General features: G+C 36.9%; 1 protein-coding gene across 1 annotated transcript in view; it reads right to left on the reverse strand.

The window, feature by feature from the left end:
* Positions 1 to 551: 551 nt before the first annotated feature.
* Positions 552 to 17873, reverse strand: part of COL24A1 (collagen type XXIV alpha 1 chain) — a 388650-nt gene continuing 371328 nt past the window's right edge. Inside the window, exons 56-60 of the mRNA XM_033225467.1 lie at positions 16062 to 16127; positions 15282 to 15450; positions 7057 to 7166; positions 4043 to 4258; positions 552 to 2008 (exon numbers count right to left, since the gene is read on the reverse strand). Coding sequence (XP_033081358.1) covers positions 1862 to 2008; positions 4043 to 4258; positions 7057 to 7166; positions 15282 to 15450; positions 16062 to 16127 — 708 coding nt within the window. The 3' untranslated portion in view covers positions 552 to 1861. The remainder of the gene's footprint in view (positions 2009 to 4042; positions 4259 to 7056; positions 7167 to 15281; positions 15451 to 16061; positions 16128 to 17873) is intronic.

Raw genomic sequence — 17873 nt, forward strand, 5'->3', positions numbered from 1 at the left:
AAAGACTGTCCTTTCTCCATTGAATGGTATTGGCACACTTGTTGAAAGTCATTTGATCATATATGTGAGAGTTTATTTTTGTCATAGAAATAGGTCCTATATGGCCGGGCGCGGTGGCTCAAGCCTGTAATCCCAGCACTTTGGGAGGCCGAGACGGGTGGATCACGAGGTCAGGAGATCGAGACCATCCTGGCTAATACGGTGAAACCCCATCTCTACTAAAAAAATACAAAAAAAAACTAGCCGGGCACGGTGGCGGGCGCCTGTAGTCCCAGCTACTCGGGAGGCTGAGGCAGGAGAATGGCGGGAAGCCGGGAGGCAGAGATCCGGCCACTGCACTCCAGCCTGGGCGACAGAGCGAGACTCCGTCTCAAAAAAAAAAAAAAAAAAAAAAAAAAAGAAATAGGTCCTATAATCCTTTTGCAGGTATGTAAAAGATATTTCTTAACAATATAGATATACATAACACAGAAAGGCTATGCCAGATGGGCTATTATAAATAATAAAAGCATATTGTAACGAAAGAGGAAAAACAAATACCACCCAAAATGATTTAAAGCACATTTTTATTATAGATAGGTTAAGTGTGGTTTGCTGTGGCAAAAGATATATTTATAATGGATGAATAAGCTTTTCTAGATACCAAGAGGTATAATATTTTTCTTTCAATATTGAACTAACGTTTCTGTGATAACAAGGAGACATTGAACTGGCTGAGCCTATTTTAAATGGGAAAAGACTTTTTTTTTCCTGGATGTTGCTTTAAAGACTGGCAAATTAAATTTTTTTAAGTACTAACACTAGATTTAAGTACAGTGAAAGAAAATCAATGAATACTACAAAAACATATAATTTCTACAAAGCAGAAATACAAAGTTTTTATAATTTAAAACAGAAGCAATTTAAAAAAATTTGCTGAATTAAAACTTTACAAAACATATATACACAAAGTATCATTCCAGATGATCATGAACTTTAAAAACAGTATGGCACAACCCCCAATCTCTACCCCAAACCTACTACTAGATGTAGCTGGCCTATAATAATTTTTACAACAATTTAAAAAATAAAAACAAAGAAATATCCCAATTCTTTTGTGTACAAGCACAGGTTACAATGTGCTGGCTTTGATTCCATATACACAAAGAGAATTTTAAAATAAAACAAGGATTTCACATAAATAGTTTTACGTGTTATTAAGTGTGTGACCAAACAATTTAAAATAAGTACTAACAACCAAAACATATCTTGATGTAACCAGTACATACACTTTTAAAGAGTGATAAAGATGAAAAAGGAAATAGTCTATGAAAGCCATAAGCACCTTGTTTTCGAAAGAGCACCAAGCAACACAAAGAGGCAACACGTAAGAGGTAGTGTATCACCGGCTAAGATGTATATGCCCATCAGGGACCTGAATACAGCTTAGTGTTTTGGAAAATAAGGCATATTAGACTGTGGCTTGTAATTTTTAGACAGAAGCAGTGCATATTTGGAAGCATTAGCCAGTATTGCTCCATAGTGCTCTGCATCTCCAGCTGTCTAATGGGTACTACGCACTCAGTCAAAAATAAAAGATACCCTGAAGAATTCCATATTTATACATTTTTAGTTCTAGGGAATTCTCTAAGAAAGCTGAGATCAATATAACTTTTAAAAGAATTAAATACTTTATCAATCATAGTCCTTTAAAAATGCCTTTTCTCCTTCTTAGGAGGAAGTCTGTTCTTCCTGAGATTCTTTAAGATTTAGCCAATGCTTTGTTACATATATTTCATAATGACAGTATCTTTCTGTCTCATTTTTCCCTCTGCAGCAATTACCTGGCCAACAGCCTGAATTCGGAACTAATTCAGAGACTTTACAGAAAGCATACAGAACTGCTTTCAATGTAATACTTTCGTTCAGTTTTGAGATGAGGAAGTTTTTGTACTTCAGTCACTGGAAGTTGATTAGGTTCCTGGGTGTGAAAAAGAAATGTTGCCTTATGCCAGCTGCCATCTTGAATCTGTAAAATAAGAACAAAATGCTTTCATATGCATTTCATTAGCAGTCACTTTCAGTAGACAATGCCTTTGACAGATAATGTGAACTTGTTTTAAGGATTAGAGATAATGAATGGAAAGTGCCTAGAACAATGCTCAATAAATGGTAAAATTACTACTATTAATTGAAAACCTGGGCTTATTCCTTTCTTTAGGATGGCATTGTGTGTTCTAATTTTTCAGTTCCAGAGGCTAAGGCCAGGCTTCTGCTTCAACTCTCTGTGAATCATTGGACCAGATATGAATTAAAAGACTGCAATATTCCTAACATGAGTAATAACCATCTGTTCTGTATTCCTTTATTTGGGACTGATTCCTCAGGATGGATATTTTTCTTTGATAAAAGGGAACGAGCTATTTCAACCTCTGCATTTTAGGTAGAAAATAAACAGAATCACCTCATTCAGAAATAATTAAAATTATAATTATGTGCAATCGTCTTTTAGGTTTCTTTTTTCTCCCCCATTCTGTCGCTCTCTATTTGTACAGTTTCCCTCTTTCTTCGCTTCCTTCCATGGCTTTCTGTTTCTCTTATTAGTATATGCTCTTCTGTTTCTAATAAATTCTATGGAACAAAAACATATCATAAAATATCCGATGATTAAGATTCAACCAGGACACAATAGAGAAACACAATTGATGAGTTTTGTGGAGCTGCTATTTAGGAGCTAATTCACTTATTCACAGAATTATTATGACACAAATTTTAAATTTTGAAGGAACTTTAGAGATTATTTAAGCTATAAATTTTGTTTTCAAGTTAAGACAATTGAAGCTCACTGAAAATAAATTACTTGTCTAAAGTCATAAGCTTGGTATGATAACAAAGTATCGTTAGATTCACTCATTAAGTCTTTTTTTTTTTTTGAGACGGAGTCTCGCTCTGTCGCCCAGGCTGGAGTGCGGTGGCACAATCTTGCCTCACTGCAGCCTCTGCCTCACAGGTTCAAGCAATTCTTGTTGCTCAGCCTCCTGAGTAGCTGCAATTATAGGCGTGTGCCACCATGCCTGGCTAATTTTTGTATTTTTAGTAGAGATGGAGTTTCTCTATGTTGGCCAGGCTGGTCTCAAACTCCTGGCCTCAAGTGAACCACCCACCTCAGCCTCCCTAAGTGCTGGGATTACAGATGTGCCCCACAGTACCCAGCCCCATTATTTAATTTAATTTCTTTTTTTTTGAGACACAGTCTTACTCTGTCGCCCAGGCTGGAATGCAGTGGTGCAATCTCGGCTCAATGCAACCTCTGCCTCCTGGGTTCAAGTGATTCTCCTGCCTCAGTCTCCTAAGTAGCTGGGATCACAGGTACCTGCCACCATGCCCGGCTAATTTTTGTATTTTTACTAGAGACGGCGTTTCACCACGTTGGCCAGGCTGGTCTTGAATTCTTGACTTCAAGTGATCTGACTGCCTAGGCCTCCCAAAGTGCTAGGATTACAGGCATGAGCCACCACGCCTGGCCCCATTATTTAGTTTTAATGGAAAAAAAATAGGCTACAATCAAATACTTACTGGTGGGGCCAGTCAATATGTAATTATACCCATATTTGGTATCAGGTACAGGGATTGACAGAATGAAATAAAACTTATTTGCCTCTATAACTTGCCTTTTATGCAATAACGAGACGTAGAATTACAGCAGTGAAAACACATGAAAATATTTATCCAAATACACTATCTATGTATCATTTATCTATCTATCTATCCATCTATCCAAGTATAATTATTTCACATAGGGAATAAAAATTAAATTTACATATTAACACCTGTTTTGTATGTAAAAATCTAAGACCAATTGGTATGACACAAGTTGATAAGGTATGATATAAACAAATGATTGATTCTAAAAAATGCAGTTACAAGTCAGGCACATTAAAACCTACTACCCTTCTGTATCTGCAGTTTGTAATTAAAGTCTTACTCTAATTATCCTAATTTTATGGTTTTATCACTTTTAAGTTAGTTACACTGAACAATTCTAAAAGTGCCATTTCCTTACCTTGCAGTCATCTGAAAGCACTTTAGGTTCAAGTGGAGTATTTACTTTAAAAATCTGGCCATTCCATCCCTTGAAACCAATAGGCAATCCTGGGCCACTTGTTTGTGTGCTTGTCCACCTTGGGGTGTTTAGACAGTGAATGGTGATGATATGGGTGGCTTCCGAACTCAATAAATGAAGGAAGTTCATCTGGACTTTCCCCACTCCAAACTCCAACTAATGTCATAGAAACAATATGCAGGTTATAACATGTGGCAATTGAGAAACTTAACAGTTCAGGAAAATCTGAGGAAAAGTCCTTCAAAGGCAGCCTCCAGAAAGTTCTTTTCCTTGGAACTGAAGTGCCAGTCAATGGTGTGCTGGTAAATGTTTAACCACTGGTTCTTGGGGGAAAAGCCATGATTTACAGTATTTCCTGACTGCTATGGTAGAAGCACTCCCTAGTGCTGGGACTATAGGCATGGCTGAATTCAGACTACCAAGGTGAGGTCACTGAACATGGCAATGGGAAGAAATGTTAACAATTGGCTTTCCTGAGCCTGTATGGACTGGTTCCAGTTCATATCATCAGGCTACTACATATAATATTAATAAAATAAAGATAATTTTCACATTATATAAAATGTAGTAATAATTTGCTTTTGGTTAATGCTTTAATACTTTTTTAAATAAAAATCTGAGATTCTGTCTCTGCCTTTGATATTTTTTTTTTGTGAGAGTTACCAAAGACAAGTTACAAGTTGTAACAATAATCTGGTTAGGTAATTTTAAGTTTGAGAGCCTTAAAGTACAAGGACAGAACCCTATTCTTTGTGTTGCCAGCCCCTAATGTAGTTTCATTCACACAGTGATTGTTAATAAATATTTATTGAATGAATGAATGAATGCCTAAACAAGTGTTAACTAATACAATGAACAATATAGGACAGTATCTGAGTTAAGAAAACTGCACGTTCCCCAGGCTTGAACAGAAAGGCAGATTCTCCTATAGCTCCAGACATTATTATTATTATTATTATTATTTTAGCATTATTCAAACAGGGATACGGTCATAATGTAAGGGAACAGAAATGGTTCCTACTGAGGAATTTGTACTAATTTTCAAGCATAAAGTTAGGAAAATATCAGTTATGAGGTAATGTAGAAGAAAAAATAACAACAAAAAGAAAAACAGAAAAAAAAAAAGAGAGGAAAAGCAAAAGGGCATACACATGGAAAGATAATAAGGAACGTTAGAATTTAAGTAGTTCAATTCCTTCATTTTACAGATCAGAGTCGGAAACTTGCAAAAAATATTTAAACTTTCTGAGACTTAATTTCCTTGTCAGTAAAGTGGGGTATAACACCAATCTGGCATGGTTGTTATGAGAATTAAAAATAACAAATGTAATTTACCTAGCATTGTGCCTGGCACAGAGCAGGCCCTCTGGTGGATCACAGTTTTATTCCCTAGGTTAATAGAGGAATAAAGACTAGAACCCCAGTCCCTGATTCCAACTCTACTGTTAGTCCTAGCACTTCTCTGGTCTTCCTTGGGTTGAGTTTATGAATCAAAGAAATGGGAGAAGTGATTCAGTCACGGAAAGAACTAGAGTGCCGCTTCCCCACTGCTCCTATTTCCATTGCACAGTTCACACAGCCCCATCTTCTTTCCTTCTGGATAATCCTGGGCCAATTTCCACTGGAATGAGGATGATGATACGGATATTTTGGAAGTAGGAATATCATGCTGCTCTTTATTAGAGCTTCATGATTCCCTAGGAATGGAAGAATTCTTCCCTCTTCTATTTCAGGGGTGATAATGGTGAATGCCTATTAAGATAAATTGATGGAATGCCCTGGTTAATGAAGAGAGGTGTTTTAGGAGGAGAGGGCAGTTCAATAAGAAGCAGCTAAAGAGATTGAATTTTATCTGCTGTCTTTTTATGATGAACAAAACACACAATAGGCACATGTATCAGTTCTTTGTCAATGAGAAATTCTTGATCATAAATCAAGCTGGTTTAATCAGAAAAATAAAGAAACATAGTTTTGGTTTCAATATATGTTATAGGTACAGCTAGGATTTAGGTTTTATAAATATTTGTTGTAACTCCCAGTGTTATAATATATGTTAGTTTAACAAACTAACATGCACTCGTTCTAAATGTTTGATTTATAGAATTATTCATGAAAGAAATTTTTAGTAGTATTCTGTGGATGTTTAAACCCTGTAATCCCAGCACTTTGGGAGGCCGAGACGGGCGGATCATGAGGTCAGGAGATCGAGACCATCCTGGCTAACACGGTGAAACCCCGTCTCTACTTAAAAATACAAAAAAACTAGCCGGGCGACGAGGCGGGCGCCTGTAGTCCCAGCTACTCGGGAGGCTGAGACAGGAGAATGGCGTAAACCCGGGAGGCGGAGCTTGCAGTGAGCTGAGATCCGGCCACTGCACTCCAGCCTGGGTGGCAGAGCAAGACTCTGTCTCAAAAAAAAAAAAGAAAGGTTATTGTGTGCCTAATAACCACAAATAACAAGATTTTGTGGCAAAATTCTCTTTTTTAATGATTATAATATAATTTTCAGCAAAACTTCAGGTAACTGATTACCGGTTACAAACACTACAGCTGTTTAAGAAATTTCTAATGTGCGTGTATGCATAAAAACATAGCATATGTTGCACAATTTTTTTTTAATATTTTGAGATTGTTTTATTTTGTCACATATATTTTGTTTGTTTACTCTTTTATTAGGACAACCATGTTGCACAATTTTAAAAGGAATTTAAAAAACATGATCAGTAGAGTAAGCCAAACTAAGCCAAATCATAAAAGACACAATCAAAATGTCAAGATTTACTGTGATTAACTAGTTTTTAAAAATGACATATTTATTTCTCATACATAATAGAGAAAAATCTTTGCTTTCATTCTTAAAATTCATAATTATTTAAAGAGATAGAATTTTAAAAATAATTTTTCACTGATACTATGCAATATAACAACATATGTTTTAAAATTCAGTAACATACCTTTGTTACAGAGACAGGAGGTAAGCATGTCTGGCCACCAGCACTGAAATTGCAGAAAACCTCAATGGCATCTGAAGGACAGCCGAGATTTGGATCGATCCAGTATTTTCCTAATAATTTATAATAAAACATAAAGTTATTAAATGCCATAATCCTTGTAATTTTTTTTTTTTTTTTTTTGAGAGAGAGTCTCACTCTGTCACCCAGGCTGGAGTGCAGTAGTGTGATCTTGGCTCACTGTAACCTCTGCCTCCCGGGTTCAAGTGATTCTCATGCCTCAACCTCCTGAGTAGCTGGGATTACAGGAATGTGCCACCACGCCCAGCTAATTTTTGTATTTGCAGTAGAGATGGGGTTTCACCATGTTGGCCAGGCTGGCCTTGAACTTCTGACCTCAAGTGATCTGCCCACTTCGACCTCCCAAAATGTTGGGATTACAGGCGTGAGCCACTGGGCCCGGGCACATCCTTATAAATTATCATAATACTTTAAATACATATTATCACAGTCTTACCTGTTAAAAACTTAGAAGATTATATATTTACATTTAGTGAATGAATGAATGCTGCAAGCATTATATAAAATTGATACTAAAAATGCTGTATTTTTCACATAACTATCAATTTGAGTGTTTCATAATTTTAATCAAAATGATAGAATTGCTAAATTGATTGCTTCACTCTACAGATAAGAAGATGTGTTCAGCAACTAAAAGTGAATTGTTTAAAGTTACATAGTTAATAGAAAAGTTGAACTTAATGAAGCATATTTGTATATTTCTGTTATACATCATTACAGTGTTTCAAATGAACATTTTGTTTTATAATAGAAACAACTTCGATCTTTTGAAGGAAAAATATATCTTTATGTATAATACTGATAAGTAAAATAAAAATAAGAAAACATTTTTGTTTTCATAAAAAAGCCATACAATTAAATGTTTATCATAATTTTTGTACTCTTTCAGATTTTCCCACTTTATCATTCAGTGGGAAAAACTGAAGTCCCTATAGCTAGTGAAATTCTACCAGTCTTTACTCCATTGAGTGCCCAAGAGAATAAAACTGGGCCTAAACTCAGACTACAGAAAATACTTAGATTGAAAAGCAATGGGCTAGCATCTTAATTCCAGATTAATAGACTGAGAATAGTAAAATAGCATCTTATTCCAAATACAAGGGACAGGAATTTTTGAATAAGGCAGCCCTGTTTTCCTGCATTAAAAAGGCAAGAAAATTCAACAGTTTTTGTCAAATGTCATTTTTTCTACAGTAGGCAGAAGTTCATTCCACTTTTATTCCATAGCAAAGATTCCTCTAGCTCATCCTGAGCTTCCTCTAGCTTCCAAAACATCCTCAAATATTCTCCTCTCTACTATTCTACTAATCCCTCAAAATGCTTACTTGCTGAATTGGTAGCTCAAAGGGCAGAAATGGTCCTCAGCTGCAGCAGTGTTCAAACTTTAGTGTGCATCAAACCATCACTAAAACACACATAGCTGGGCCCTACCCTTGACAGTTGCTGATTTATGAAGTCTGGCATGGGGCTTAAGAATCTGCATGTCTAACAGCATCTAATTCTGGCCCAGGATCACATCTGGAGAACCAATGATATATTGAAATACAGAAGAAAGGGGTGAAGGAGGTCCACCATTCCTAGTCCCTTATCTTCAGAATTTCGAATATTTCATAAAGTTTGTAGAAAGTACAGCTGAATTTTTCATCAGAAACTGATGAGGGCTTCCATTCTTACCTAATGGAGTAAACATATATCTTCTTTCACCTTCTCTTGTCTTCCAAGAAATACTATCTGACTACTATATGAGCTAATAATAAAAAAGTTCTTTATAACAGGTTTTTCAGCAAGCAAATTTTTATTGTTATATGGGGTGAAATGCTTTGAATTCAGGTGTTATATTCTACAATGGTGAACTGATAAGGGCTCCATAATTTCTTTCAAGGTATGCTGAGTTAGAGATAAAGTCCTGCACCATGATACATCTTTTGTGAGCCTAAATGTTCTGACTCAAAACTAGCTCTTCCCTGAGGACACTGCTTCTCTTGTAGCCTCCACAGTGTTATGCCTGAAGGTGGGAAGGCATCTTTCTTGCTCTTCGTTGCTACTTCCAGACCATTCGTTCCACTTTCTTCCTGAAAACACTCCATACTGAAATTACTATAATCACATTCTATCACTCATTAGTCCCACCTGGTGCAATCATTTACTATATTTCTTTGACAATTTTAGCCTATTATCGCTTTCAGAAAATCTACTTATGACCTAATTCTTGGTGATTTTAAATCCACGTAGATGATGCTTTCAATATGTTGGCCTTCAGTTCCCTGAACTGTATCCTCCCCAACCCTCTTACTTTTCCACCAATGACCTTGTACCCTCCCCCTACCCTCGTACCTTACTTTAACCATTAACTTCCAAGGCCATATCCTATCCTAGCTTTTGTTATTACCAACAACTGCATCTCCTCCATAATTTCATTTCTCTTCTCTTTCCAGTTCACTCCCTCTGGTGTCCTAACTCCAATAATTCTTCACTTTCATGAGGACCTGCTATCACTTTTTCATTGTCCCTAATGATCATATGTTCACTTCCCTTCTTACCCAGCTTAAAAATCCACAGTCCTTTACTGTAGTAATGTCCTTATGAACTTCCTTAACACCCTTGCCCTGCCTCATTTCACTCTACTTGTCTCATAAATCCCCAATCCTACATAAGTTTCTCCCTAACCTGTGCCTATACCTGCACAGAAAAAAAGTGGTAGGAGAAAAACACAACTGTTGTGATGGGGCTTCTTCAAATTCAAATGTGTCTGTAAAGTTGCTAGACAGTAATATAGTGTTTCCAGAGTTTATTCCCTCTATCAGTAAGACAGTTAACTATCTTATACCTATTCATTCATTCTTATCCTCAACTCATAACCTTCCAATTTAAATGAGACAACTGAAGGAATCTGAAGAAAATTTATGTAACTTATATAAACTCCCACTATCATATCTATCCACATGTCTGTGCTTGTGCGCATATATTCTACCTTCTCTCTCTCTCTCTTTTTTTGAAATAGGAATTTCTCTCTCACGCTGTCGCCCAGGATGGAGTGCAGTGGCATGATCTTGGCTTACTGCAACCTCCACCCCCTGCAGGCTCAGGAGATCCTCCCACCTTAGCCTCCTGGGTAGCTGGGACCACAGGCACTTTCCACCATGGCTGGCTAATTTTTCTATTTTTAGTAGAGATGAAGTTTCAGCATGTTGGCCTGGCTGGTCTCAAACTTATTGAAAAAAAATGTTGGCCTCAAGTTATTCATCCACCTCAGTCTTCCAAAGTGTTGGGATTACAGGCGTGAGCCATGGCACCTGGCCTGCCTTCTCTTTTATTATAGTGAATAAACTGTGTTCCTATAGAAGACTTATCTTAAAACAAATATGAGAATTTAGCTGTAATCTATTAATCCAGACATTACAGAAATGCACAAAAGTGTAAAACTGGGTCACCCTTCTCATTACTTTTTTTTGTTTTGGGGAATATAGTTAAGTTTTAGAAAAATATATTAACATATAATGGGTTTGTTGATATTGTAAAGCAATTGACACATGAATAGTTTTTTTTTTTTTTTTTTTTTTTTCTTGAGACGGAGTCTCGCTCTGTCACTCAGGCTGGAGTGCAGTGGCGCAATCTCCGCTCACTGCAAGCTCCGTCACCTCCCAGGTTCACGCCATTCTCCTGCCTCAGCCTCCCGAGAAGCTGGGACTACAGGCGCCCGCCACCACGCCTGGCTAATTTTTTTGTATTTTTAGTAGAGACGGGGTTTCACCGTGTTCGCCAGGATGGTCTCGATCTCCTGACCTCGTGATCTGCCCGCCTCGGCCTCCCAAAGTGCTGGGGTTATAGGCGTGAGCCACCGTGCCCGGCCACATGAATAGTTTTAAAATTTGTTTTGGTTTCTACTATAGTAAATATCAAAAGTTGGCTGGGTGCGGTGGCTCCTGCCTGTAATCCCAACACTTTGGGAGGCCGAGGCCGGCAGATGACGAGGTCAGGGGTTTGAGACCAGTCTGGCCAACAAGGTGAAACCCTGCCTCTACTAAAAATACAAAAAAAAAAAAAAACAAAACAAACCAAAAACAAAAAAAAAAACAAAAAAGAAAAATTAGCTGGGTGTGGTGGCGGGTGCCTGTAATCCCAGCTCTTTGGGAGGCTGAGGCAGGAGAATTGCTTGAAGCCGGAAGGCAGAGGTTGCAGTGAGTTGAGATCAAGCCACTGCACTCCAGCCTAGGCACTGGGGTGAAACTCTGTCTCAAAGAAAAAAAAAAAAAAAGAGAAAGAAGCCTTATCTTGTTCATTATAGTTTCAGATTTAAATTTTACTTCTTTTCTTCTCTCTTTTGAGTCTGCTTTTGTTGTCTGCTGTTTCTACTAGTTCTCATTCATGGTGTTTTGTCAACTTGTGTGTTCGGTTGTCGTTGATTGTGTGCTGGACACTGCATTTTTGAAATTACTTGTGGAAATAATTTGAGTCCTAGGATAATGTTATCTTTTATAGAATATTTTTGTTTGCTTCTGACAGGTATGTGGAGGTTCCAGCAGTGTGGAACCATTTTAATACAAGTTCAAAGTTCAGGATTTTCTGAGCTATCCAGATGATGTGAAGCAAAGCTACAGTCTGTATGAACGTTCGTTTTCTTCCAGTTTATCCTTACTACTAGAGTGCAGGCCTTTGAAAGCCTAAGTCCTCACCTTTGGTGGGCCACAGATTCTAACTTTTGACCCCTACCTCCTGAAGCCACCAAGCTTCTCAACATACTGGGGGCGAAAGTAGCTCTAAATGTTGGGTTCACTTCTGCTGTCTCCTTTAAAGTCTCAGCTTGAAAGTTCATTGCTGTTTGTTATTTATTTTATGCTTTTAACTTAAAAAATTAATTTAGCCAGGTAATATGAATTACCTATTTCATTACTGGGAATGAAAAGTTCCTAGCATTATCCTTTTCTCTTAAAATCTGATAAGGTTTTAATTACTACCATTCCTCTAAACTGCTCTTGATGAAGCTTCTCAGTGATGTCTGCATTACTAAATTCAGTAGTCTTTCTCAGTCTTTGCTTTAGTTAACATTGACTCAGTTAATCCCTTCCCTCCTTCTCTGGCAAACATTTTCTTTGCTTGATTTTCAGGGCACCACATTAATCTAGTTTTCCTCTTATCTCAGTGATAGCTGCTTCTTTGTTTTCTTTGCTAGTTCGCTCTCACCTTTCTGATCTTTAAACATTAGAGAGCCCTGGGATCTAGTTTTTAGACATCATTTCTTTTTTTCCTTTTTTTTTTTTTTTGAGACAGATGCTCACTCTGTGGCCTGGCTGGAGTGCAGTGGTGTGATCTCAGTTCACTGCAACCTTGGCATCCGGGTCAAGTGATTCTCCTGCCTCAGCCTCCTGAGTAGCTGGGACTACAGGTGCGTGCTACCACACCCAGCGAATTTTTCTGTAGTTTTAGTAGAAACAGGGTTTCACTGTGTTAGACAGGATGGTCTCAATCTCTTGACCTTGTGATCTGCCCACCTCGGCCTCCCAAAATGCTGGGATTACAGGCATGAGCCACTGCGCCTGGCCTAGACCTCATTTCTTCCTTTGCTTACTATCTAGGTAGTCTTAAGCAGTTTCAAGGCATTAAATACCAATTAAATGTAAATTATTTCACAATTTTTATCCTTACTTAGACCTCCCTCTTGACCTTCAACTTGAGTAGTCAACTACCTACTTGACATTCTTACTTGAATGTCTAAGAGACATCTCAAAGTAAATATACCCAAAATTTTACTCCTGATCTTTTCTCCAAAATTGCATCTCCTGTTAACAACATCCCACCCTTCTATGGTAAAAACAAACAACAAACAAACAAACAAACACCTTAGAGTCATCCTTTACCATTTTATTTCTTTCATAGCCCACGTCCAATCTATCAACAAAAACTGCTGGCTCTACCTTAATCCATTTATTCCGGAGGCTGTCATTTTTTTGAATTTTTGCAATCAGACCTTGGTGATGACCTTAAGCAGTAGGATATAAATAACTCCCACATGCTTAGCATTCCAATAATGGAATGCTATTCCATTGTTAGCCAGGATGTTAACAATGATTTTTGTTAAAATAAAGCATATTGAAAAATCTAACCATTTTTTACCACTCCCTTGACAACCAACTCTAGTCTAACCAACCATTATCTCTCCTGGATTATGTCAATATCCTTCTCAATGGTTTCTCTACCTCTACCCCTGTCTTCCTCACTATATTTGCAACATATTAGCTAGAGTAATATTTAAAAAATCTTAGCCAAATTATGTCAGTTCTTTGCTCAGCAATTTCCAGTGGCTTCCCATCTTATTAAGAGTACAAGCCAGAGACTTCTGAGTACTCTAGAGGGTCCTGTATAATCTGACTTTTTGATATCTTTCTAATTTAATTTACTGACATTCTCCCCCATATGCACTCTCTTCCATTCATACTGGCTTTCTTGCTAATCCTAAAACGTGCTAGGTATACTCAAAGACTCAGGGCTTTTGCATTTATTCTTTGTGCCTGGAAAGCTCTTTCTCTAGATTTCTTGTGGCTTGCCCTCTTACCTCCTTCTGATAGCACCCAAATGTCACATTCTCATAGATGCCTTATCTGATCATTCTATTTAAAAATTGTATCTTGTGCTCCACTTCCTATCAAGTCCCCCTTCCCTGCTGTTTTGTTTTTCCTTATAGCATTTATCATATTCTAGTGATGAAAGTATTTGGGGGCATAAAAAGATTTTGAATACTGCACAATCCACACCATTTAGTTATTTCTCTTATGAGGAAGGTAGACTTTGAATTATATTTCATACTAATTTTGCATATCTTACAATGTCTTTGTTCCTTTCAATTCTACAGAATTACATTTTTATGCCCTCAAATATGGGAAAGAATCAAGCTGAGAATTATTATAGGCAGCTACAATTGTAAGTATTATTTTAGTTTTTATATTAATCTAGGGCAGAAAATATCTTTAGAAGTTAAGTGTTTTATTAATATAAACAAAATGACTGTTTTCATTGAAGTTCTAGAACGGAAGCAGATGTTTTGGACATGTGTGTATGCGTGCATTTGTGTGAGTGTGAGTGCATGTATGTGAGACATGTGTGTGTATAAACAAAATTCAAATGACCACAGAATAACATAACATAGCTTTTTCAAATCAGCATTTTTCACATCAGCATTTTTCAAATCATATTTTTTTTTTTTCAAAAATGTCATTGTGTTAAAACTAGAGTTTGTAGCAGACAGGGTTTCCCCTGTTTAACTGATGACTCACTCCTCTTGATTTAAAACCTTGCCTTGATTGTTCCAATCTAAGTTCATTTTTGCACCTCTGGCTAATGAAATTGGGGCATCTGTGTTGAGATGAGAAACTTCCAAGAATGACAAACCACTCCCATCTTCATGGGCATCAATTCTAGAATGGGACCTTTAAATTCCATTTTGTATTTAAAAACAAAACTAGACTTTTAGGGAGTATGGTGAAGGAGATTCTCTAATATATCTATTTATGTTGTTAACTTTGGTAGTCCTGACTTACCAAGTTCTGATGGATGCTACTATCTGTTAATGCAAAGGTCAGGCCTATCTATCTTAATTTTTTTTTTTTTTTTTTTTTTTTTGAGACAGAGTCTCGCTCTGTCGCCCAGGCTGGAGTGCAGTGGCCGGATCTCAGCTCACTGCAAGCTCCGCCTCCCGGGTTTACGCCATTCTCCTGCCTCAGCCTCCCGAGTAGCTGGGACTACAGGCGCCCGCCACCTCGCCCAGCTAGTTTTTTGTATTTTTTAGTAGAGACGGGGTTTCACCGTATTAGCCAGGATGGTCTCGATCTCCTGACCTCGTGATCCGCCCGTTTCGGCCTCCCAAAGTGCTGGGATTACAGGCTTGAGCCACCGCGCCCGGCCCTATCTTAATTTTTAATATGAATATGCTGTATTCCAAGTACAAAATGTAAGCAAATGATATAGCAAGGGGTGGATGACATTAGAAACATGTCTCCCTCATAAAGTATTTTATTCTTGATGACATTAAAATGGCTTCTGCCAGAGTTTTATCAAACTAACTATGATTTGGAGTGAACACATTACAAATCTCAAACACACTGAACTGATGAAATGAAATTTGACATCAGAGTTCGAGGTAACCAAGAACTTACCATCTGATACTTTTTGTTCACAGTTAAGTAAATCTTTGCAGATTCGTGCTGGGTTATCTCGTGTGCCAAGAGGATTCTTGATGCTGTGCAATAAATTGCTAAGGTAGTTCAGGGTTTTGAATATCTCTTCACTGTGGTCAATTAAAGTCACTTCAGTATTCTGGTAGCTCTGCCAAGTCATCATAAGAATTATGTAAGCAAAAAACTCCTGAGGACCAACATGGGCCAAGGCAGGAGAAGAATGTGTTTCCGTTATGTGTAGTAAGTTGGGAGTAGAATGTAAAGAACAGTTTATATTTAAGCATAGGCATATGTGTATGTTTTATTAATCTTAATCTTTTAAAGAAGTTAAATTCACATTTGCAAGTTTAGTTTTCAAGCTAACATAAGAATTGCTATGTCTACTGTATTATGTTTTTTAAATTACACATTGAATGATTAGAGTTTAAATAAAATAAATGAGTAGTGATAATATATATCTCTCATTTTAAGAAACATGGCTAACTTCATTTAACTACTTTCTTGGCTAGTACCAAATTACTTACAAATAACAGTATTACATTTTTGATTTAAATGTTTTCCTTAGAAAACATCCTGAGCATATATTTCTGCTTAACTATACCAAAATCACTTACTTCGTTCTTGAAAATGGTTTCACATTTTCAATCTGTTTTAAATACAATCTTTGAGAAAATGTCACATTTTGGCCTCTAAAAAACTTCTCTGTTTAATTGGTATATTGAGAGACAGTGCCAATATAAATAAAACCAGATATGTTACCTCCATCTGTAGGGCAGTATTTGATTCAATCAAGGCTTGAATAGCAGCATTGATATCCATTTGCTTCTGTGTAAAACAAAACCATTTGAGATTAGCAATAAGATCAACACTGAGTGCTCCAACGTAAAGGCTGCAAATTCTGAAAGCACTGCTGTAAAGTATACCAGACTTATTATCTGAAGGGGTTCTGTAACTCTTATAGTTAGACAGATTTTGCAAATATTACCTGGCTATCTGAAAGGACAATATGCCACCTTCATCCAGATCTAAAGGTCTCCTAATTAAAGTAGGACCAGCGTCTAGAGTCCTCAAATGAAAAACTATTTGTTTCTGTTGCCTGAAAACACACACGCAAAGTTCCTCAAACGGAAGAGAATAAAATATGATCCTCTCAGTTAATAAATTGTAAAGTGAAGAATAAATAACTGTAGTAATTTTTAACAGTTACATTCTTGGAAGGAATCGAATAAAATACTGCTGCCCTGAGGTAGTCACCACATTAATTTCATCTGATACTTCTGCGGTTTTAAAAACAATTTCTGAAGTTGGAAAATGTACCATGAGTCCCAAAAGAAATAATACAGAATGAAATCAATCTCCTCTTGCATTTAATAAAATACATTTTTAGAAAAAGACTGAGCATAATCATTGGTAAAAGTCTTTTTTTGTGATTATTTTTTAAAAATTATCTTAGAACAATGAAGCATGGTTCTGGGAAACAGCATCTGTGTAAGTGAAACAAGCAATTTAATTTCTTCAGAGTCATTGTACTTTGAAGACATCTTTTTACTTGAAGGCTTATATAATAGAAACTGTTTTCAACAGATCTCTCATAGCTCATGGTTGGTAGTTTGAAAAACTATTTAAAATGATGGAATAATCAATAAAATGTGCTCTCCTTTTCTTCAGCATGTGTTTTTCATATTGGAAAATAATTGACTCATTCTGCATATATGTACTGCCAAACACTCTGATACACATTGAGGATAAAACGGTAAACAAAAATGAAACTTGCCCTTATGGGACTTAAATTTAGAGAGGAGATAGGCAATAATTAAATCATCTCAAAAATCATAATTACTAATTGAGATACACGCTATGAAAGAAAAGTGCACAAAACTATGAGAGAAATTAGAGAAATTGATCAAATCTGGAAAATGTAAGAGGTTAGAATAGGTCAGGAAAGGCTTCCCTGAGGGAGTAAAATTTGAACTGATACCCAAAGAATAAATAAGAATTGTTAGGAGAAGGAGTAGGAGAGCTTTCCAGGCAGAAGAAGCAAAGGCCATGACACAAAAGGAGCATGGACTATTCAAGTAGCAAAGAGGGTAAACCTAAAACATTCTCCGCAGATTAAATAATTATGACCATACTGCTTATGTGAATGAGCAGATTTTGGATATGGGTCACACAAAAATATTGACACTAAATATGGGAAACTGAATTAAGTGCTGAACCAAAGCCACCTTTATGTTGTTCACTTGGTCCCCTGTTGGTGATTAAGAGTTTTAATTAGAAAATCTAGCACAGTGGTTCTCAAACTCTTCAGAATCAGAATCCTTTTGCACTTTTAATAAAGAATTCCTTTATTATTAGAGGCCTTACAAATTTTTTGTTTTTGTTTATGTGAATGATAACTTTGGAGTCTTACTCTGTCACCCAGGCTGAAGTGCAGTGGCACGATCTCGGCTCACTGCAACCTCTGCTTCCCGGATTCAAGTGATTCTCCTGCCTCTCAGCCTCCCAAGTAGCTGTGACTACAGGTGCGTATCAACACATCCAGCTATTTTGTATTTTTGGTAGACATGGAGT

This window comes from Trachypithecus francoisi, unplaced genomic scaffold, assembly GCF_009764315.1.
Source record: "Trachypithecus francoisi isolate TF-2019V2 unplaced genomic scaffold, Tfra_2.0 Lachesis_group12, whole genome shotgun sequence".
Classification (NCBI taxonomy): domain Eukaryota; kingdom Metazoa; phylum Chordata; class Mammalia; order Primates; family Cercopithecidae; genus Trachypithecus; species Trachypithecus francoisi.